Source organism: Pan troglodytes, chromosome 13, assembly GCF_028858775.2.
Source record: "Pan troglodytes isolate AG18354 chromosome 13, NHGRI_mPanTro3-v2.0_pri, whole genome shotgun sequence".
Lineage (NCBI taxonomy): Eukaryota > Metazoa > Chordata > Mammalia > Primates > Hominidae > Pan > Pan troglodytes.
Window position 1 is genome coordinate 18,518,486 of NC_072411.2, and position 23,033 is coordinate 18,541,518.

A 23,033-nucleotide genomic window follows, 5' to 3' on the forward strand; every position below is an offset into this window, starting at 1 on the left:
TATCTATGTTTCTTAAAAGGTTATCAATCCCTAACATTAAGCATTTCCATGCACCTCAAAGGATCGGCTTCTCTGATCTAAATGTCTTAAACACCTCGTAAATGTGGGTTTTTTTGGTTCTGAGGAAATGACTGCCAATCTTCACTACTAGCTAGAAAAAGTCACACTCTAGAAAAAAGGGAGTACCTTTCCATTACTACTACCAAAACATAGCCCCACAAATTTAAGTTACAACATAAAAGAAATAACAAATTTTGAGCACTTTCTATATATACTTCAGTTGTGTCTATTTCAAAGTCACAGACCCAAAACTCACACATGTAATCAGGTAAATATATATGTATGTACATAGAGATATAGAAATAGATACATATGTGTATATACATATATATACTGATATATGTATAAATTTAAACTGGCATATATATTTACACTGAGATAAATGTTTGCATGTGTGTGTGTGTGTGCGCTCTTACATTTCTGACTCATCCTTCAGCCTGCCTGATCATTAACAAATTAATCTAAGCACATTATTATTTGTTTGTCTTAGTTTTCCAGTCCAATCCAATGTGATTTCTAAGTTGATTCCTTCACATTCTGTTTAAACTCCCTCCCAAGTTTTCTCCCTCTCTGTTCCTCACTATGATCAGGACTAATCTCCAGGGTCTCATGTTCTGCCCCTCCAAGTAAACAAATTAATCCAGGTTTCATGGACTCTTCCAGTTGTTCAGCTCAAATTGATTATTGTTAAGGGGAATTTGAGTGCATTCGGCCAATTTTTAAAGACAAATATGAATTTTTATGGAAATCTCCAAGTATTTTAATGTTGATAACAATTTTTTAAAAAATTAAATACTATATGCCTACCCCTGTCTTCCTCCCCATCCCAAAAAAGATGACTATTAGCTAGCCAGATTGCAATTTCTGTCCTGGACCCCTGAAGGGTCCATGGGTATACTTAGGGAATATATAAACCTCTTTTTCAAACTGCAGTCAACCTATTATTAATGTAGTAAAGTTAATTTAAATTCATAGGAATCAGTATTTTTAGTAAGCTAAAAAGAATAATTTAGGATGGAATGAATGGAATTGAAGGAAAAAGAGTGAAAAGCAAGAATATTATTTTGAGAAATGTTATATTTATGTGTGTATGTGTACCAAGTGACACAGAAATTGTATTTCTGAGGAGAGTGGCCAAACAAGTTTGGAAATGCATATATATAATTTAGTTCTATTCAGTTTCCCAAATACAGTTGTCCCTCAGTATCCACAAGGGATTGAGTCCAGGACCTTCTATGGATACCAATATCTTAGGATACTCAAAACCCTTATATACAATAGTGTAATATTTGCATTTATTTTACACACAACCTCCAGTATACTTTAAATCATTTCTAAATGACTTATAATACCTTATACAACCTAAATGCTATGAAAGTAGTTATCACACTGTATTATTTTTAATTGTTCTTTTTTAATGTTTTCAATGGGGGAGTTGGTTGAATCCACAGACAGAGAACCCAGGTACAGGGAGGGCCAACTCTAGTTCTGCACCCACAGAGGATAGGAACATAAAAATGCGGACTCCCTAAGGCCTCCTTCCCCTCCACGTTCTTTCTTCAGTCTTCCTCTAGAGGGAGCTCAAGTTAGCTTTAGCACAGTGTGAAGCCAGTGCAGCGTCTCGCTTCCACTTCTCCAGGGGGCGCTGCAAAGATTTTGGTCGCCAAAGGTATCACGGTGCGCGCGTCTGGAAGCATTTCCGCTCTGGAGAATTTTCGTTCCGCCGGGCGCCAGCGTTCCTGTGACGCGTTTCCTGTTGGCCGAGCTGCGCACGTGCGGCCGGAAGGGAAGTAACGTCAGCCTGACAACTGAGTAGCTGTACTGTGTGGCGCCTTATTCTAGGCACTTGTTGGACAGAATGTCTCACCTGCCGATGAAACTCCTGCGTAAGAAGATCGAGAAGCGGAACCTCAAATTGCGGCAGCGGAACCTAAAGTTGCAGGGTGAGATGCGTTGACTCGCGGTGGCTCAGGAGTCCCACGCGCGAGCCCTGGCGCGTTCGGGCGGCCGGGGGCCCAGCTGCTCTGTGTGACGGAGGCAGCTTCCCCTGCAGCGTGTGTGGTTGGGGAGAGTGAAAAGGCAGCTTCCACTCGGGACCCGCGCTGCTGCCCACTGGTCGCGTGGCTCCAGCGCTGCTCCTGACCTTTCTGAGCAATCAGTGTCTTTTTACAACGTTAGAGCGGGAGGACTCCCCGTTCACTTCTAGGCTTACGACTAACCCTGCCTTTTGCATTTCCACCTTAGCTTTTGGTTCCCTCACCCCCTGCAAGTCGTACCTCATCTCATCCCTCATTTCCGGTTATGCTACATGAAACGTCTCATTTCCACCCACTTTTCACATCTATTTAATTCCCATATTTCTTTCCCCAAAAGCCCGTCTGGCTGTTTCCACAGAGCTTCTTTGATACTATTGCCTTCCTCTACCCACTTCCACACGCTCTCGTAGCACTTTCTCACAAGAGCTTCTACGTATTTGTGTCCTGAACAGTGACCTAAATGAAAAGGATTTTATCTGAATGTCACCTTTCTTACCTACCTCATTTGCAGTCCCAGTGTCCTGACAGTGGGGCCACAGATCTTGAAGTAATTGTGTTAACCTGTTGTCCAGGTTAAGATACAAACTCCCCGAGGGCAAGGTTGGAGGCACAGTGCCTTGCCCCAGTTGGTTTTCAACAGACATTAATTGAAAAAAAATTCTGCAGGAGGCAATAGGTTTGTGAATTTTAGGAATATGTTTTGAAATACTCTTGTATTTCTAATTCCTGTAGAATAATACTACAGCATTACTAACTACTTTTCAGCGCGTATGTAAGTAAATTTGAACAAAAGATGGTGTTTTATCTTTTTCAGTAAACAAACAGGGAACCTTTGGTAAGGACATTCTCAGGTACAGTCATGCATCGCATAACAGGAGAGGGGATACATTGTGAGAAATGTGTCATTAGGGGCTTTTGTCGTTTTGCGAACTTTATCTAGTTACACAAACCTAAATCTACTACACACCCAGGCTACATGATATAGCCTGTTGCTCCTAAGCTGTCATCCTGTACAGCATGTTACTGTACTATACTCAGAGAATTGTAACACAATGGTAAGTATATGTATGGCTAAATATATCTAAACATAGAAAAGGTACAGTAAAAAGACTATGACATGAGAGATTTAGAAAATGGTACCTCTGTATAGAGTACTTACCATGAATGGAGTTTGCAGGACTGGAAGTTACCCTGAGCGAGTCAGTGAGCGGTGAGTGACTGTGAAGGCCTAGAACATTACTGTACACTATAGACTTTATAAACACTGTACACTTGGGCTACACTGTTTAGTTTTTTAATACTTTTATTCTTAAATTAACCTTAGCCTGCTGTAACTTTTACCTTATAAACTTGTTAAATTTTAACCTTTTGACTTTAATAACACTTAGCTTACAACACAAGCACATTGTACATACAGCTGTACAAAAAGTTTCCTTTTGTCCTTATTCTATGTGATTTTTATTTTATTTTTTTTTCTTTTTAAGCTTTTTGTTAAAAATGTAAAGACACAGACACATTCAGTATCACTGTCTTCCGCTTCCACATCTTGTCCCACTGGAAGATCTTCAGGGGCAACAATAGGCATGGAGCTGTCATCTCGTATGATAACAGTGCCTTCTAAAATACCTCTCTCCCTGAGGCTCTTTTACAGTCAACTCTTATTTTTTTTTAATAAGTAAAAGGAGTAAACTCTAAAATAATGATTAAAAGTATAGTAAACACATAAACAAGTAACATAGTTTATTATCACGTATTATGTATTGTACATAATTATGTGTGCTGTACTTTATACGACTGGCATTACAGTAGATTTGTTTACACTAGCATCACTACAAACATGAGTAATATGTTGCACTACAACATTGCAGTTACTGATGGCACTAGGTGATAGGAATGAGCCACTGTATATGTTGTCCTTAATTCACAGAAATGTCATTGTGCACGCATTACTGTATTTGCATATGATAAATATTGGAGCAAATAAGTGGTCTTATCAACTGAATTTTCAACTCACTGCAGTCTAGAAGAGTTGGGGTTGAATGTTTTGAAGTGGTATGAAGGATAGTACTTGTGTGAATGAGTTGTAAATGTCTTTTTCAATATATCAGTTAATCATATGTTTATCAAATACTTATGTTTATTCTGTAACTGCCATTGTCTGACCTCATCTGTTTAAATATTTGACCTCATTGAAGTTTTCCTGTCCTTGACTCCTTAAAGTCAGATGTACGGTCTTTTGCAGTTAAGAAATCAATATAGCTATCCCTTTTCCAGTATTTTTTCTTTAAGATAACTTACTTTCCCTATAAGGGAACACCATAAAACTATAAGTTGTTTTAATTACATGAAAGAGAAGAAAATCTAAATAATTTGTGTCAGGAAGCCGTGGAAGTTCTCATTTGGGATTTCAGTGTTTCTAAGTAAACTTCTCCTTCTTTGTCACAGTATATGTTCTGTTTATTTAAACAGGGGCCTCAAATCTGACCCTATCGGAAACTCAAAATGGAGATGTATCTGAAGAAACAATGGGAAGTAGAAAGGTTAAAAAATCAAAACAAAAGCCCATGAATGTGGGCTTATCAGAAACTCAAAATGGAGACGTGTCTCAAGAGGCAGTGGAAAATGTAAAAGTTAAAAAGTCTCCCCAGAAATCCACTGTATTAACCAATGGAGAAGCAGCAATGCAGTCTTCCAATTCAGAATCAAAAAAGAAAAAGAAGAAAAAGAGAAAAATGGTGAATGATGCTGAGCCTGGTAGGTATTTATTATCTTTGAACTTCAGCCATTTAGTTTTTCACAGACGGTTATTGTTCCTCTTTCTGTTACTATTGTGTGCACATGACATGAGAATTCCCTGTACTCACCAGTATGTTAGAGATTAGCCTGGTAGCTAATGGAAACATTTTATTGGCAGAAGCAGGGAGTCCATTTCAACTTTTCTCAAAATATTGAGGAATATATTTTTAATTTCACTAACCTTGAAGAAAACCTCACTCTCAGAAAAGACTCTCCTTAGAATTCTAGAAACTTTCTCTTCTTTTTAAGTTACCTTTTTTCCTGCTTGATTCTTCCCATTTTCCTTCCATAAATTCCTCCCTTTGAAAGGAGTATTAGTTACAAAGTATATAAAGTAGGAAACTTCTGAATAAATAGAACATTAATTTCCAAGTGCTAAGAATGGCAGGAGGAAAAGGAAGGAATGTTTTTTGAAGATGATGGAATTTCAGTAAGCTCGGATGAAAGAATGGACATTATAATTGAGATTTGTACAAGCAGAGATATCAAGGTAGGATAAGATAGGGGTCAGCAAACTATCCCTCCTTCTACCTGTTTTTGTAAATAAAGTTTTACTGGGTCATAGCAATGCCTATTTGGTTGTGTTTATGGCAACAGAGATCATATGACCTGCAAAGCCTAAAATATTTACTATCTGGCCCTTTGCGGAAAGTTTGCCAGCCCCTGAGTTGGAACATCCTATTCATGTATTTTACCTGAAATAAGGGTTTTATTTAGAAAGGAGCTTTGAACTTTTCCAAACATGCATTACTGTCTTCATGATGCCTACACACAGAAGTCATTGTAATCCTGTTCTAAAATTATTGCCTTCACAATTCTTGTTTTGAGTATGCCCCAGGAAGTGGTATTATTTCTGCTCCCAAGCATTGAATCACAATGCTGGGCGTTTTAACCTTATGGGTTTTTTGTCTGTTTGTTTGTTTGTTTTTTTATGAGATGGGGTCTCACTGTGTTGTCCAAGCTGGCCTTGAACTCCTGGGCTCAAGTGATCCTCCCACCTCAGCTTCCCAAAGTGCTGGGATTACAGGCAGAAGCCACCACACCCAACCACCTTATGGGTACATTTTAAGAACTATTCCAGGGAAAACAAAATAAGCCATGGAGACCAGCTGAAGATATCTATGGCTTTTGAACATGTAGGTCCTACAAAGTTGACTCTTTCCTGGAAGGGTGGCCGTCAGGTACAGGGAGGAGACCAGTACTGAGCTACAGAGAGTCCTGGGTTGTGGTCTAAGTTCTTTTCAAACGTCACTAATTGCCGTATAGTTTTATATAAACACAGCGTGTGGTTAATCCATTTGACCCAGAGTTGAACATTGAAAAGAGAAGCGAGAGGTAGGACTGAAAAGGTAGTTGGGGCCACATGAAAGTTGTGAATGTAGAAATGAGGGTGGGAGGAAGCCCTGCCTTTCCTCCCACCCTCATCCCTGATAGCCAAGGCACAGTCCAGCGTATGTCAGCCAGGCAAGTGGGTTGTTGTCCTTCCATTACAGTCTCTCTCTAGTAACATGAAGAGCCTTTGATAGTGATTGGCGCGGGAAGAAAAATGACTACTTATAATGAGTTTTTAAGGATTATGTTAATCAGGCATGCTTTCTTTCCCCTCAGTGGAGTATGTGAAACTTACAATTGGTATGTTTATACTGTTTAGTTGAACAAAAGCCTAAAAGGTTTTGTCACCAAGTCTGTCCGTACCCTGGGTTTTTAAATACAACCAATCGTTTTTCACCAAACAGAATTCTTAACAAATTAATACAGAATATACTTAGCTTCGAAAATATACATCTTTACATCAGAGATCTTCCGTTTGTTGATCTCATTTGGAATTCTATTTTAAAGAAAAATTTTTTCGGCTTTTGTCTTTTAAAACCAAAGATACGAAAAAAGCAAAAACTGAAAACAAAGGGAAATCTGAAGAAGAAAGTGCCGAGACTCCTAAAGAAACAGAAAATAATGTGGATAAGCCAGATAATGATGAAGATGAGAGTGAGGTGCCCAATCTGCCCCTGGGACTGACAGGTAATGTCCAGGAAGTTTTCTAGATGTAGCTTCTTTAAAATGTGCCTCTCTTAGAGGATTATAGGTTTGAAGGTTCAGTTGTGACTTTCAGTTTACCTGAAAAAAGTAACTATCAACAAGAAACTTTTTTTATGTCTTTCTGCTGCTTTTTCTCTTTATCTTCTATTTTGTGGTGTTTTCGTTCTTTTTATTCCCTGTTTTTTTCCTTTTGTTCATTCCTGACACCAAATATTTTATATGCACACTAACAGCTTCTAGGATTCCTTGGTTTGTCCTTTTCTAAGTCTCATTCTGTGCTGTAATAGGAAAAGGATTGGCCCTGTACGAGGTTAACCTCCTTTGGCCTTTGTTCCTTTATAAAGTCGAGTTTAGGCTAGAATTCACTGCTCCTAACCAGATATGTCTAGGAGTTACTTGAGTTGTTTATTTGGTTTGGGTTGGTTGGTTTGTTAAAATGTTGAGGCCCAACCCTAGACCTGCTTAATCCAAATTGCAAACGTTTTGGTAGTAGCTCTCGAGCAGGGAAATTCGCCCCCCAAGTAAGATGAGTAACTCATCCTGGTTTGCCCAAAACTTTAACAGTTTTAGCACTGAAAGTTCTGAATCCCAGGAACCTCCTCTGTCCCTAGCCTACTGAGAAGATTGGTCATCCTAAGCCTAGGAGACATTTTTGGTTCTCAGAGCTAGGAGCACTCTGCTGGGATCTGGTGAGTAGAGGTCAGAAACACTGCATAATATCTTATAATGCATAGGACAGTGTTTCACAGCAAAGAATTATTCAGCCCAGATGTCAGTAATGCCAAGGTCAAGACTGATTGGTTTACACCCTGGGCATGTGGAGTATGGGGAACCCCCAGGTGATTTTGATGCCTTCTGCCGAACCACCACTGTACTACTTGATACGTAGGCTCAGCCTAACATTCTGTGGCTGTATCTGACTCTTCTGTGTCTTGTTGGAGTGAGATTAACAGGTTTTTTTTTTTATTATTGACTTCACACTCAGTTTTTATTAATGCTCAATGTTTTCACTTTTATATCAGATTTCTTAAACATTTCATTTATCTCTGGACTCTCATTATTTTCCTTGTTTTGGTATTTTTATTTTATATAAATTCCTTGGTTATACCTCCTCTCCACCCCTTGTTTTGTTATAGTATGGGCTCTGGACTATAACTCACACAGCCGTTAACAGTGGAGAAACTTGAAAGATATAGGGTCTTTTTCTTGATATTATCACATATGAATAATTAAGGTTTAGCCTTTTCTTACTGCGGGAAGCTTTTCTAAGCAAAATAGATTTAGGCAACTGTAGCAATACTTTTTTAAAAAAAAGATAAATTTGCTAATGATAAATTGTCTTCTGTTTAGGAGCTTTTGAGGATACTTCGTTTGCTTCTCTATGTAATCTTGTCAATGAAAACACTCTGAAGGCAATAAAAGAAATGGGTTTTACAAACATGACTGAAATTCAGCATAAAAGTATCAGACCACTTCTGGAAGGCAGGTATGATTAACATTGAAGCTTAGATATTGGCATCTATTTTTAGAACTAGTAGATGATAAAGAACATACCAGTATATTCTGTTGATTTTGTACTATATGTTGGGTCATTTATCCAGCATACATTAAAGGCTTTAAGTTAATTACTGATGTTTGAAGGAAAGTGTTCAAAAGGTGTTCACTTCCGTTGTAGCACAGTTCTGACTTATGATTTCGGTATATAACCCAGGTGATCAATTTCAGCGCTGTAGACGTTTCTTGTTCATGTTCTAGCCTTAGTGCCTAAGGTGTGTGTATGTAGTACGTCGTAAATGAGTAGGCTAAATGTGTTTCTCCTTTCCCTTTTCAATATTTAGGGATCTTCTAGCAGCTGCAAAAACAGGCAGTGGTAAAACCCTGGCTTTTCTCATCCCTGCAGTTGAACTCATTGTTAAGTTAAGGTTCATGCCCAGGAATGGTAAGCGTTCACCTGCTTGTTTCTGCCATTATTTCACTAGAGGTTTATTGTAGCTGTTACGGACTCAGTGGTAACAACCACATTTAGACTTTTACCATATTATCATTTTTAGGAACAGGAGTCCTTATTCTCTCACCTACTAGAGAACTAGCCATGCAAACTTTTGGTGTTCTTAAGGAGCTGATGACTCACCACGTGCATACCTATGGCTTGATAATGGGTGGCAGTAACAGATCTGCTGAAGCACAGAAACTTGCTAATGGGATCAACATCATTGTGGCCACACCAGGCCGTCTGCTGGACCATATGCAGGTAAGAGATGTAGTGCTTGTCTCATTGTCTTGTATGAAACATACACTGACAACTAATGGTTGTTCTTTGTCCTTTGTTTTGTTAGAATACCCCAGGATTTATGTATAAAAACCTGCAGTGTCTGGTTATTGATGAAGCTGATCGTATCTTGGATGTGGGGTTTGAAGAGGAATTAAAGCAAATTATTAAACTTTTGCCAAGTAAGTAGGTAGCATCTGCATTTGGTTTGCAAAGTATCTGTTGGACGTAGATAAGAGTTGTTCCTATAGAAAAACTGTACTAATGCCAGAACTTTACCATAGCCAAGTGAGGTAGTTGTGCCAATTAACCCGAAAGGTAATTTGGAATACAAGCATCAAATGTATTATAACTTGATATAATAGTTTTGCTGTTTTAGAAGTTATAATGCACGTTAAGCAGTCTTCACATAGGTCCTATCCTCCACCTCTTGCCCATTCTTACCTCATCTAACATCCCCCAAGAAGCCGCAGATTTGTTGCCTTACTTGTACATATCTTGGTTATAGTACTTGCAACATTATGAACTGGTTATAACTAAGACCATGGTTTCCTTCATTATATAATTTATTTTTAAAAGCTTTGTCAAAGTATAATTGACATAATTATATGTACCCATTTATAATGTACAATTTGATGTTCTTTGATTTGTTTACCACTGTGACATCATCACTGCAATCAAGAAAATGAACATGTCCATCACACTCAAAGGTTTCCTCCTGCCCCTTTTCAGTTTCTCCCTCCCACCCCTCCTTACGCTTATACCTTGTCCCCAAGTGAGTATTGATCTGTTTTCTGCTGCTAGATTGGGTTACATTTTCTGGAAATAAAGTTGCTGTGAACAGTCATCTACAACTCTTTGTAGAGGCATATATCTCCTTTTCTTTTAAGTAAACCTAGGAGTGTCCTAGTTGGTATATGCTTAGCGTGTGTTTAACTTTTTAAAAAACTGCCAGATGTTTTCCAAAGCGGCTGTACCATTTAACATTCCTATGAGCAGTGTATGAAAGTTCCAGTTCCTCCTATTAAGTCTTGACCATCAGGTAATGTTAGCCCCAAGTTTGTTCTCTTTTAAAGTTGTGGTATTCTTGTCCTTTGCTTTTCTATATAAATTTTAGAATTGGTTTGTCAGTTTCTCCCCCTTCCCTCTAAAAAAGTCTCGGATCTGGATTGAGATTTTATTGAATAGAGATTATTGGAGGAAGACAATATTGAGTCATGTAACCCGTAATAAGGTATATCTCCATGTATTCGATATTTTCTCTATCATATTTAGGGGGGTTCGGGATACAGGTTTATTCACATCTTTTGTCAGATTTATCCCTGAGTATTTCATTAAAATTTCAAATTCCAATTGCTCGTTGCTTTAATATATACATATATACACACACACATATACACACATATATATACACACACAGTTGAATTTTATATTGATCTTGTATTTAGCAAGACAGTTAATCCTGTACCGAATGATTATTCAGTATGACTTTCCAGATGACTGTAGCCTTTTGGATTTTCTATATAGGCAATCATGTGCAGATAAAGACAGTTTCACCTCTTTATTTAATTTTTTTTTCCTGCCTGATTGCCCTGGCCAGAACCTCCAGTATGGTGCTGAATAGAAGTGGTGAGAGCAGACATCCTTGTCTTGGTTCTGATCTTAGGGGAAAGCATTCAGTCTTTTACCATTAACTACATATGAAGTTAGCTGCAGGTTTTATATAGATGCCTTTTATCAGATTGAGGAAGATCCCTTCTGTTCCTAGTTTGCTGAGGATTTTTAATCAGAAATAGATGGTCAAATGTTTTTTTTCTGTCTGCTGAAATAATCATGTTTTTTCTTTAGTTAACATAGTGAATTGTATTGGTTGATTTTTCAAATGTTGAACCAACCTGCATTTCTAGAATAAACCTGATCCATTTCTAGAATAAACATAAGCCATTATCCTTTTTATATATTGCTGAATTCACTTTACTAAAATTCTATTTCAAATTTTGTATATGTGCTCACGAATTGTATTGGTCCATAGTTTTCTTGTCATGTCAGGTCAGGTTTTTGTATAGTGTAATGACTGACTTCGAAGAATGAGTTGACATGTAAGCCCTCTCTTTAATTTATTGGAGAGTTTGTGAATAATTGATGTTTTTTTCTTAAATGTTCAGTAGAATTCACCAGTGGAATCCATTTGGGCCTGGAATTTTCTTTACATGAAGGTTATAACTAAAATTTCTTTAGTAGATATAAGGCTATTTAAAGTTTTCCTATTTTCTTCAGTTGTTTGTCTTTGAAGGAGTTTGTCCATTTCATCTAAGTCCTCAAATTTATAGACCTAGTGTTTCATGATATACCCTTTTTACCTTTTGTAATATTTGTTGAATCTGTAGAGACATCATATCTCCCATTTCTGATATCTCTACCTAGAATATTTGTAGTTGTGAGGCAATTGTAAAGATTCCCTAAAAGATTGGGGTTATTTTTGTATGTATCTGTTTCAGCACGTAGACAGACTATGCTCTTTTCTGCCACCCAAACTCGAAAAGTTGAAGACCTGGCAAGGATTTCTCTGAAAAAGGAGCCATTGTATGTTGGCGTTGATGATGATAAAGCGAATGCAACAGTGGATGGTCTTGAACAGGTACTTTTTATCAATAACTGAAAACTATAGGGATCTTACTTGGTGTTTTTATGTAATTGTTGGAAGGATCATTCAGAAAGTGAATGGGTTAATGAACTTTTAAAATGCTGTAGGTGAGGCATGACAGTTTACACACTGTTTATCAGTGCTGTTGATCAAATTACACAAGTTAGGAAATGGAAAATGTCCACTTGGTTCATTTGTATCTGTCTGCTTAAACGCTTTCTAGGGATATGTTGTTTGTCCTTCTGAAAAGAGATTCCTTCTGCTCTTTACATTCCTTAAGAAGAACCGAAAGAAGAAGCTTATGGTCTTCTTTTCATCTTGTATGTCTGTGAAATACCACTATGAGTTGCTGAACTACATTGATTTGCCCGTCTTGGCCATTCATGTAAGTGATGATGATGAGCTCATTGAAAACAGGGTATGCTTATTAAATCCTATAGATTGTAGGATTGGAGGTATTGCCCTCTCCTGGAAACATTGTTCTGAGTAGTTTGATCACCACTAGATGATGGATCCTGTGTGGGGGAGCGCTGCTGGGTGTGGAGGGGTATGAGGACTTTCGAAGAGTGCAAGACACCATCCTCCTTGAGGGGCTTGCAGAACAGTTGGGGAAATAGGACATAGGCCAAGGGATGAGCTCGAAATAAAGTAGGGTAACAATTCCACAATTTGGGGGTTCTACTGCTAGTCTTCCTCAAGATTCCAGCTCTAATGGATGTTTTTATTTAATTCTAGGGAAAGCAAAAGCAAAATAAGCGTACAACCACATTCTTCCAGTTCTGCAATGCAGATTCGGGAACACTATTGTGTACGGATGTGGCAGCGAGAGGACTAGACATTCCTGAAGTCGACTGGATTGTTCAGTATGACCCTCCGGATGACCCTAAGGTAACTGGCATCTTTGGAATATCTTCAGAATGACTCTGCATTAAAAGTTCACTTATTCTCCCAGTTCCCTGACGGAAACTGCATTCCACATTCAAGGTAAAGATCCCTACTATACAGTGACTGCAGTATTTCTCTGGTATTGATAAGTATTTAAGGCTTTTCAGGGCTCAAACGGGCTGTGCAAGAGGATTGAAAAGGATCAGTGGGACTTAAGTTATGAAAATGAGATCCTTGGAATGATCTCTTAAGAACAGCAGATGCCTGAAGGAAATAAAATTGCTTAAGGAAGTAGATAAACTTCTGTAGTATATGTGGTAGAATAAGCTTCATTGAGAAGTATTTTCAACAAACACTGGATTAAAGCCGTTTTGATGATGAAGCACACATAATACTCATTTTATTAGATCACTGTTAATGCAAACATCATGTCCAGCCTTTTTTTTTTTTGGGCCTCAATCATTGGCCTATTGGGGGTGATGTGCACAGAGCGATTGCTGGCCCAGCTTTGTGGGGGTGTGGTGAAGGTGTGTGTGGCCCAGCACCGTGGGACTACACCATCTCAGTACAGACATGCACATACTCAGGATGCAGATACGCAAATGGGCTCATGTGGAAGTCACTGCGTTAACTCAGGTTTTCTTTCTCCACCAAAGGAATATATTCATCGTGTGGGTAGAACAGCCAGAGGCCTAAATGGGAGAGGGCATGCCTTGCTCATTTTGCGCCCAGAAGAATTGGGTTTTCTTCGCTACTTGAAACAATCCAAGGTAAAGATCTGTACTTGGAGAAAGATTTCTCTCGGTGTAGGAATTGTTAGCAAGCAACATTTCTACATGTGTCAGAGGAGTCTCGAGTCTGGCCAGTGCTATTACAACCATTCTTATGGCAATTAAGCAAGTAAGGTTTTATGTACGTCTAGCCCAAGAAGTGAGCACAGAAGGAACTGCCCACATGGCTCGGCTTTCTAGCTCTGTTACCCAGCAACACCTCTGTGTCCCAGCCTCTCCTTTCCTGTTCCCTCCAGCCCTCTTTGAAACCTTCTCCACTCCTTTGAAGCTCCCTCACACCTAGTCATCTCTGCTTCTGCTCCCCTTCTTTCCTCTTACCTCATGTGAAGCAGTGGGGAATCCTTGTTCGCTCTAGCCTCTGCCTCCTCCCCTGCCCTCTGTCTCCTATTCATCAACTCTTGGCCTACAGTCTCTTCCTTGCGGTTGGCGCTTTACCATCTCAAATTTCTCACTGTAAAAAAGTAACTTCAACCTTAAACCTGTTCTTCTACCCCTACCTGCAGGAGCTACTGTCTGTTGCCTTTCCTCAGTCAGCCTTACTGGAAAAATGGCTTATATTCTTGCCATTTACCTCCCTCTCAGTCCCTAACCAGCCGAATTTGGCTTTAGCTTTCTACTATCACACCAGAATTGAATCCATCAGAACCCTAAGTGGCCTCTTCATTGCTAGGCCATGTGGGGGATGCATATCAGGCCTTCTCCTGCCTGACATTTACATCCTCATTGGCCCTTCTGGCATAGTCTTGCTGATAGGCTTCCTCTACCCTGTAACTGCAGGCAGTTCCCTGAAATTGCTCTACAGCTTTTGCACGCTTTGTCCAGAATGCTTGGTTTCAGCTCGCCTCTGTCTTTGCTGGGAAGCCATCGCTGATCTCCTGCCTCCTTGTTCCCACAGCACAGTTGCTCATCAGGTTGACATTTCTTTCTTTCTTTCTTTTTTTATTATTATTACACTTTAAGTTCTAGGGTACATGTGCACCATGTGCAGGTTTGTTACATATGTATTCATGTGCCATGTTGGTGTGCTGCACCCATAAACTCGTCATATACGTTAGGTATATCTCCTAATGCTATCCCTCCCCCCTCCCCCGACCCCACGACAAGCCCCGGTGTGTGATAATCACCACCCTGTGTCCAAGTGTTCTCATTGTTCATTTCCCACCTGTGAGTGAGAACATGCGGTGTTTGGTTTTCTGTCCTTGCAATAGTTTGCTCAGAATGATGGTTTCCAGCGTCATCCATGTCCCTACAAAGGACATGAACTCATCCTTTTTTATGGCTGCATAGTATTCCATGGTGTATATGTGCCACATTTTCTTAATCCAGTCTGTCATTGATGGGCATTTGGGTTGGTTCCAAGTCTTTGTTATTGTGAATAAACATACGTGTGCATGTGTCTTTATAGCAGCATGATTTATAATCCTTTGGGTATATACCCAGTGATGGGATGGCCGGGTCAAATGGTATTTCTAGGTCTAGATCCTTGAGGAATCGTCACACTGTCTTCCACAATGGATGAACTAGTTTACAGTCCCACCAACAGTGTAAAAGTGTTCCTGTTTCTCCACATCTCCTCCAGCACCTGTTGTTTCCTGACTTTTTAATGATCGCCATTTTAACTGGTGTGAGATGGTATCTCATTGTGATTTTGATTTGGATTTCTCTGATGGCCAGTGATGATGAGCATTTTTTCATGTCTGTTGGCTGCATAAATGTCTTCTTTTGAGAAGTGTGTGTTCATATCCTTCGCCCACTTTTTGATTGGGTTGTTTGATTTTTTCTTGTAAATTTGTTTAAGTTCTTAGTAGATTCTGGGTATTAGTCCTAGCCAAAATTGACAAATGGGATCTAATTAAAGAGCTTCTGCACAGCCAAAGAAACTACCATCAGAGTGAACAGGCAACCTACAGAATGGGAGAAAATTTTTGCAATCTACCTATCTGACAAAGGGCTAATATCCAGAATCTACAGGTTGACATTTCATTACTTATCTTTCTCCCCCTCAAGACGGCAAGCTCTGTGAGGGCAGAGTCCATGAGTTAGGCACCTATTTTCTCTCTAGCACCTGGCACAGGCCTGTTGCTTTTCTAGTTATCTAATGAGTGATAACTGATGGCAGATCCATCCTGTAGGAGTTTGTGGTCATCATGGCCTCCAGTGTCACAAGCCTCAATACAGGACTGTGGGGGTATTAGGGCCCCTCTTCTGACATGGAGAAAAGGGGCTGATGGCCCTTCTGACTAGAAGCTTCAAGCTGATTCATGGTTGCAAATAGTCAGGATTATAGAGATTCTTACAGAAAAGTGCTTTACTGACTGTGTCCCTATCCAGTTCCTTGCCTTTCAGAAAGAAAGAAGTGCAGATTGCCTAACTCAGCAGAGCAAAGATGTAACTTTCCCATCAACATTGGGAGACTAGAAAAAGCAGATTTTCCTTTCTGTCCTGAGGGAATTTCATAGGCCGGTTCATCCTTCCCTGTCTTCAGTACCCAGTATCGGAATGCTGATCATCCTGCTTTACTAATCTTAATACTTTTGATTTCTAGGTTCCATTAAGTGAGTTTGACTTTTCCTGGTCTAAGATTTCTGACATTCAGTCTCAGGTATGTGCTTTTTAAACGTTTGTGAGTAAACAGGAACCTTGTCCCAGCACTCTGTTTGTAGTGATTCACTGGGCAATCACCGTCCTTTGAAGTCTACCCTGTCCTAAAGTTAGGATCAGGCTGTGTGGTGTATAAGGTTTCTTGCTATTCTAGTTATCACCACTCTGTGCCCTCTTTAAATGTTTTCCATGGAGTGGCTTTGCTCTAGGATATTTAAAATCTGGTGTTTTGGAGGTTTTTGTTTGTTTTTGTTTATTAAAACCAGTGTTTCTTTCTATTTCAGCTTGAGAAATTGATTGAAAAGAATTACTTTCTTCATAAGTCAGCCCAGGAAGCATATAAGTCATACATACGAGCCTATGATTCCCATTCTCTGAAACAGATCTTTAATGTTAATAACCTAAATTTGCCTCAGGTTGCTCTGTCATTTGGTTTCAAGGTGCCTCCCTTCGTTGATCTGAGTATCCTTTTCTTTAATGAAGTTATCCTGTGACTAAGGAACAAAAGCTTGACAGAGGGGCATTTGGGGCTTTGCAGTGGATTGGTATGTGTTCTGGCTCAGACTGGAGGCTCCAGTGTTCACCCTGGTCGATGTCTGCTTGTCTGTGCTAGCACAGGACATAGAGGTTGAATGGGGTAAGCAGGGCTTAATCATTAGGATGGGGTTACAGGGACAAGGCAGCTTATGCCTTGAGCCTTCAAAAGACAAAGAAATTTGACTGTCAAGGAGAGACAGAGACAGTTGTGTATTCCAGGCAGAAACACAGGTTAAAAAAAGCAAAACTTGTGTTTGCTGAGGCTGCACTGTGCAGGGTACTTAGGTGAATGGGATGTTTTGAAGCTAAAGAGAGGATGGGACCTTTCAAGGAGTTTTAATCATCTTAGAACCCCTGAAGGATTTTATGCAAGAAAGTGGCAAGTTCAGCAAAAGAAAATAAAACTTAGGTGTTGCTTAAGATAAAAGGCAGGAGTACTTCCAGTTGCTTCAGTTGTGATTTATAATTTGTGCCTTTCAGAAGAAGAAACTGAGCAGCTGAAATGAGGCCTGTGCTTCAGTGCCATAGGAGTAACTTCTGAGGGAACTAGAGGACCAAATTTTGGGTCACCATCCCCATTGTAAGCATTGAGTAAATGTCAGCTGAAATGAATGTATGTCGAGTCCTGTGGAAGGAAGAGCAGCTCCTTCACTTAGGCATTCCTAAATCAATTCCGAAGAGAAATGATAGTCATTTGTTTTGACACAGGAGGTGTTTTTTTCATGTGCTCCTACCAACTTCCTGATTAAACTCATAAATCCTTATTCACTGTCATGAATTTCATTGTGTGGAAGAAATAATTAATATGACTATTACACACCAAAGTTTAAAATCATACCTGCTAATTTAAGTCCACAGTCACGTGGCCACTGCTAATTTTTCTGGAAATGTATTGCATAGGCTTATGTTCCCACATTTTCATTGTTGAGAATGGGGTTGTGGAGGAACAGTAGTGTTCATGCTGGTTTTTTTCTCTGTGTAGATGTTAGATTGGAGTTCATTATCTTTTTTGCTTGATTTCCTTAATGTTTGCCTCCAGACGTCAACAGTAATGAAGGCAAGCAGAAAAAGCGAGGAGGTGGTGGTGGATTTGGCTACCAGAAAACCAAGAAAGTTGAGAAATCCAAAATCTTTAAACACATTAGCAAGAAATCATCCGACAGCAGGCAGTTCTCTCACTGAAGACATGCCTTCCTTTCATCTTGAATAACTTTGTCCTAAAATGAATTTTTTTTCCCCCTTGATTTAACAGGATTTTTGTAGACTTTAGAATTTGGACTTACCTAACAAGAGTATAAATTGACTTGGGTTGCAAGCACTGAGCACTGTTACTTCTATCAAGTCTCTCTTTTATTTCTGGGATATAAAACAGGCTTTAAGTTTCTTGGTTGCCCAAGGGCAGAGCAAGGAATATCTGGTGTTTCTTGTGATGATAATATTTTAATTTTAAATATCCCTCCCTCATACAAGTGTATGTTACCATTTTAATATAATTCTTTTTGTACCTTTCCTTCTTGTTTTGTGAAGATTTTTGTGGCATGGATTGCTGTGCTCACTGCTGTAAAAGGTGACCTAGTGTACTGGGCAGCTGGTGGCGGTGCAGAAAAGAGTCTCAGGTTATTTTTTGTTTTTAGTTATTTCTTGGACCTTGACAGTATCTAATGACTCCTCCTGAAAATGCTGCAGTATAAAAGAGCAAAGAGCTTTGGGAAATACCTAAGAAGCATCTTAAGATTAGGGTGACATTGCTTTTATAGATTCTTGATTTTAAAGCAACAGGCCTTTCTCAGGTGTTGCATTTTTTGGAGCAAAAACTATGGGTTGTAATTTGAATAAAGTGTCACTAAGCAGTTATAACGTTTGATGGCTGGGGGGTAGGAAGAGGATGGAATTGAGATGTTTGAGCCTCATTTACATCAATAGAGGTGTAATGTACTGCATTTCTTCATTTGGTAACATAACAAAGACTTTAAAAACACACATACAAAGAACGATGATGCTCCTCATTAAGATTTGTTTAATTCAAGGTGGTTTGGATTTGGTAAGCCTTTGCACTCTGTAGAGTACTTAGAAGACAAGGGCAACTTACTTGGAGTTAGAGCCAAGCTGTCAGACGGTGCCCAGCACACATTAATGTTAGCTTCTTTCTGAGAAAAAAATACCTCTTCCAGGCCCTGAAACAAAAAATACATTTGCTGTGAAGATTGAAAATGAACAAAGTTAGAAAAAAAAACAGCAAAATCAGTGATTTAGTCAGATGAGTTTTTCGTTGTAGGAGCACTTGATTTCTAGTGTGTTTTGTACAGTATATAACTACAAGATAGTACATTTTGTAGCAGTTCAAAGCCAAAGTTGCTAGCATAATTTTGCTGTTGTGCCAGTTAATCATAGGATCCCATTAAATAAGTGTGCTAACATCGAATATAGAGAACACTGGTAAAGAACATTCCAGTAGGAAAAGAGAAGAACAATCTTCCATTTCTGGGCTTGGCCACCATCACCCTGGTCGGACCTGTCCTGGACTTCCAACCTTGACTGCTGAGCTCCTGGCTTAGCTTCTTGGGTTCCTAATTCCTGGTGTTTAATAATTCTCTCCACGATCATGTTTTTCTGATTTTTTTTTCAGAAATAATGTTTTTTAAAAGACAAAAACAAAGGGAAGAATATTTAATTACTGAGCAGAAGTAAATACTGTTGGTATTTTGTACATAATCTAATTTTTATATGCATGTTCATGCTTTTTAATTTTTTTATCAAAAATTAAGTCATCTACCTACTACTTGTAACCAGCTTGTTTCATAACATGTTATTTTCCTGTGTCATTAAATAATTACTTCAATGTTGTATTTCATTTATGGATGCTTTGTTGACCCTTGTTTGGTCTGCCAGGATTTAGGTTCAAGATACCTACCTGAATGTGCCAAACTGGCTGTCCCTATCTCAGTATGTCTTGTGCTCAGTAGTCTTGAGATTGTTTACCTCTAGTATGAGTCAGTCTCTAGAGGTTTTGTGAGAAAAGCATATAAACAAAGTGGACAGTGTTGGCCCTGCTGTATGAGAACTTACTTCAGGTCCATTAGCAGCCTCATCTATGATCTCCATTACCTGTAGTCACAATAAGATACTTTGAGAGGCCACATTTACATGACTTTTATTACAGTATATTGTAATTGCTTTATGTTAATCTCAGTGTGCTAATTTATAAACTAAACTTTGTCACAGGTAATGTATAGGAAAGAACAGAGAGAGGGTTCAGTGTTGTCCACAGTTTCAGACATCCACTGGGGATCCAGGAATGTATCCCTGGAGGATAAGGGGGAACTACCGTATTCGCTGGGTGCTGTTTGTGATTGTAGTGGCAGGATGGTCCAGGCTAGGGACAAGAGACAACCAGACTTGACCAGCCTGGCCAGATTCAGATATGAAGGAGCCAGTTACTGGTATCACGTACAGTGAGTGAAAGCAGCACCATCTGCAAGGCTCGTGCACAGTAAGAGCTTCATTTGGTGGCAAATGTGGGCGTTTGACAGGTGGAATTAGGTGGCTGCAGCCATGAAGGTTCGAAGGCAGAATGTGAGGTGGGGGAGCCAAGCACATCACTACATGCAGGTAAGTCTTTGGGTCCTGTGGGCTCCAAGTGATGACACTGCTATGTCTAAATTTATTTAGTCTCAGCCAGCTTTGTATAAATAAAACAAGATACCCAAAACAGGATCCCTAAGTTATACAGGGCTTAAAAGTGAGAGCTCTGTAACTAGAATGCCTGGATTCAAATTCCAGCTGTGCCACTTGCTAACCTCAGGGCCTGATTCATGAGTGAAGCAAAAGTAATACCTCCTTCAGAAGGCAGTGCTCAGGACAGTGCCCTGGTGCTGAGTGCTCTGTCCATGGTACCGGCCTCCGTGCATCCTACGTGAAAAACTTGCTGCCATACAGCAGCAGGTACAGAGGCTCATCCCAAACCGTGAGCCAGTCTGGGCTTTGGCATACAGGATTTCTAACAGTCTGGATCTCTTGGAATTCTGGAGAGCAGACTTGGGCTTTGGAAAGCGGTCCAGTCCTGCAGCACCTTCCTAAGGTAGCTGTCAAGTATATTAATGCTGTTTTCAAGGTTACTGTACTGAGTATGGGGTGGCAACAACAACAGTGTGCGTTTGGATAACCTAATTCATCATAAATTAAAAGCCTGTTAGATGTCATAAACTGCAGAGGACACAGAAGAATACGCCCAGATCCTTCTTGGGATGGATACAGATTAGAGAAGGTAGGCATAAACAGTTGCAATATTGTTTTCTAAATGATGTGATAGATGCAGGCAAGTATTCCAGCTATTTTTATTAAGCCTAGAAATCCTGCATCCTCGGGTCCTAGTGGACTATGATTTTCTTGCCCCATCTCTAGGAGATTCTGATTCAGTAGGCCTTTGCCAGGGCAGAGGTATGTAGGTGATGCTCACGCTCAGCTAGGTTTGGGAGCAACCAGACTAGAACCCATTCACATACAGACTCTTAGTAAATGTTTTCTGCTCTCATCTTGCAAAGTGAAAGTGCCCAGCACAGGCAATGGTGTTAGTACGTTGTAGTCATTCACAAACTAGGGCTGCCCAGAAGAGAGACAGGCTGGGACTTTCGAGAGAGAAACAGCTGTGTTTCATTTGAATGCCTGGTGCGGGAAGAAGTAGGACAGCCTAGCTTCATGGAACCTCCTTGCACCAGACAAAGCCTCCAGATCCCTCCACAGTGCTCCATTCAATCCCAGTCCGTTGGTGGTGGACCAAAGAAGAAACCAATTTGCCTTGGCCACATGTCTTTGAGAAAAAAAGCCACTCTCCCCTCTGGGACTGAGAGCATCTGTACCTGTAATATAAGAGGGGAATGTGGAAAATTCTAACTGGATGATCACTTTTCTGTGGAGGGAAAAACACATTTTTTGTTTTAAGGGGCTAGCCAGCATCAAACCTTTTTTTTTGAGTTGGAGTCTCGCTCTGTCACCCAGGCTAGAGTGCAATGGCACGATCTCGGCTCACTGCAACCTCCGCCTCCTGGGTTCAAGCGATTCTCCTGCCTCAGCCTCCTTAATAGCTGGGATTACAGGCATGTGCCACCACACCCAGCTAATTTTTTTTGTTGTTGTTTTGTTTTGTTTTGAGACGAAGTCTCGCTCTGTCGCCCAGCCTGGAGTGCAGTGGCGCAATCTTGGCTCGCTGCAAGCTCCGCCTCCTAGGTTCACGCCATTCTCCTGCCTCAGCCTCCCGAGTAGCTGGGACTACAGGCGCCCGCCACCACGCCCGGCTAATGTTTTTTTGTATTTTTAGTAGAGACGGGGTTTCACCATGTTAGTCAGGATGGTCTCAATCTCCTGACCTCGTGATCTGCCCGCCTCGGCCTCCCAAAGTGCTGGGATTACAGGCGTGAGCCACCTCACCCAGTCCGCATCCAACCTTTTATTTGGAGACAATACCTTTCAAGTACTGGTGGGTTACTGAGATCACCTCCCATCAGACAAGCAAAAACGCCTCCCATGCAGCCAGGGTGGGGCTGTGACCTGGGTTTGACTAATCACGTACATTTGCCCAGAGTGAATCAGATACTAACTAAGAAAACAGGAGCAGAAACAGTAGATGTAGCAGCTTTCTCATCCAGGGTCCAGAGGCAGCTGTGTTGGGAATAGGCAGCTCCAGCTGTGGCACCAGGCAGCAGCCGTGCTCACACCAGGTTGAGAGTGACTGAGTGTGTGCCATGACTTTGTCCAGGGTCCTGCCCTTTAGCTACCTGCCCTTGTTCCTGCCTATTTTGCAAGCCTAGTTCTGCAGCCATTTCATATCCTTTCAATTAATTCTGTTTCAGTTTAAATTACTGAGTGGCTTTTTGTTGCTCATAATTAGCCCAAGGATACAATAACCGCTAAGGTCTGGTTTCTCTCTCCCTCTTTTTGTCAAAATGTCCAGGTTGCTTGCCACCATTCTTGCCCTCCCTGCCTGGAGCCTCCTGCCCCTCGGCACCGGGAAAATTGGACATTTTGAGCAAGGCCAGGACTTTGAAACATCTAGGGCAAGGATGCGTCGAAAAAAGAACAAGTGGCAAACTCACCACCTCGGGACAGGTCATGGGGAAGCTGCTCTGGAGGTTTGGGAGGCAGGCAAAAGCAGGATGCTTGGCATCACTGAGAGCCTCTAGAGGGGTGTCCACAGCTGGGAAAGGGAGAACCAAGGGTTGTCAGACCTCCCAAGGCAGCACTTTCTGGAGTCAGGCAGAATGTACAGGAGGCTTGGAGCAAGTGAATTCCCTGCTCTGTGCCTCAGTTTCCTCATCCGTAGAATGGAAGGAATGAATACACAAGGATTAGGTGCACAGAGTCAGGCCAAGTCAGATCTTAGA

General features: G+C 40.4%; 1 protein-coding gene across 1 annotated transcript; it reads left to right on the top strand.

Annotated features, from left to right (window-relative positions):
• Nucleotides 1-1,712: 1,712 nt before the first annotated feature.
• DDX18 (DEAD-box helicase 18) lies at nucleotides 1,713-18,165 on the top strand. The gene is made up of 14 exons (XM_515753.8): nucleotides 1,713-2,003; nucleotides 4,566-4,850; nucleotides 6,768-6,911; nucleotides 8,280-8,415; nucleotides 8,768-8,868; nucleotides 8,981-9,180; nucleotides 9,266-9,380; nucleotides 11,697-11,836; nucleotides 12,066-12,227; nucleotides 12,578-12,730; nucleotides 13,384-13,497; nucleotides 16,064-16,120; nucleotides 16,404-16,581; nucleotides 17,696-18,165. Exons 1-14 carry the CDS (start codon nucleotides 1,919-1,921, stop codon nucleotides 17,836-17,838), a joined length of 2,013 nt encoding a protein of 670 aa, XP_515753.3. The 5' UTR covers nucleotides 1,713-1,918; the 3' UTR covers nucleotides 17,839-18,165.
• Nucleotides 18,166-23,033: the final 4,868 nt, after the last annotated feature.

Bases quoted from the DNA above. Each gene is read 5' to 3' on its own strand.
- DDX18 (XM_515753.8), top strand. From the start codon at position 1,919: ATGTCTCACCTGCCGATGAAACTCCTGCGTAAGAAGATCGAGAAGCGG. The intron at 8,416-8,767 runs GTATGATTAACA...TTCAATATTTAG, and splicing joins AGACCACTTCTGGAAGGCAG to GGATCTTCTAGCAGCTGCAA. The intron at 9,181-9,265 runs GTAAGAGATGTA...TTGTTTTGTTAG, and splicing joins GTCTGCTGGACCATATGCAG to AATACCCCAGGATTTATGTA.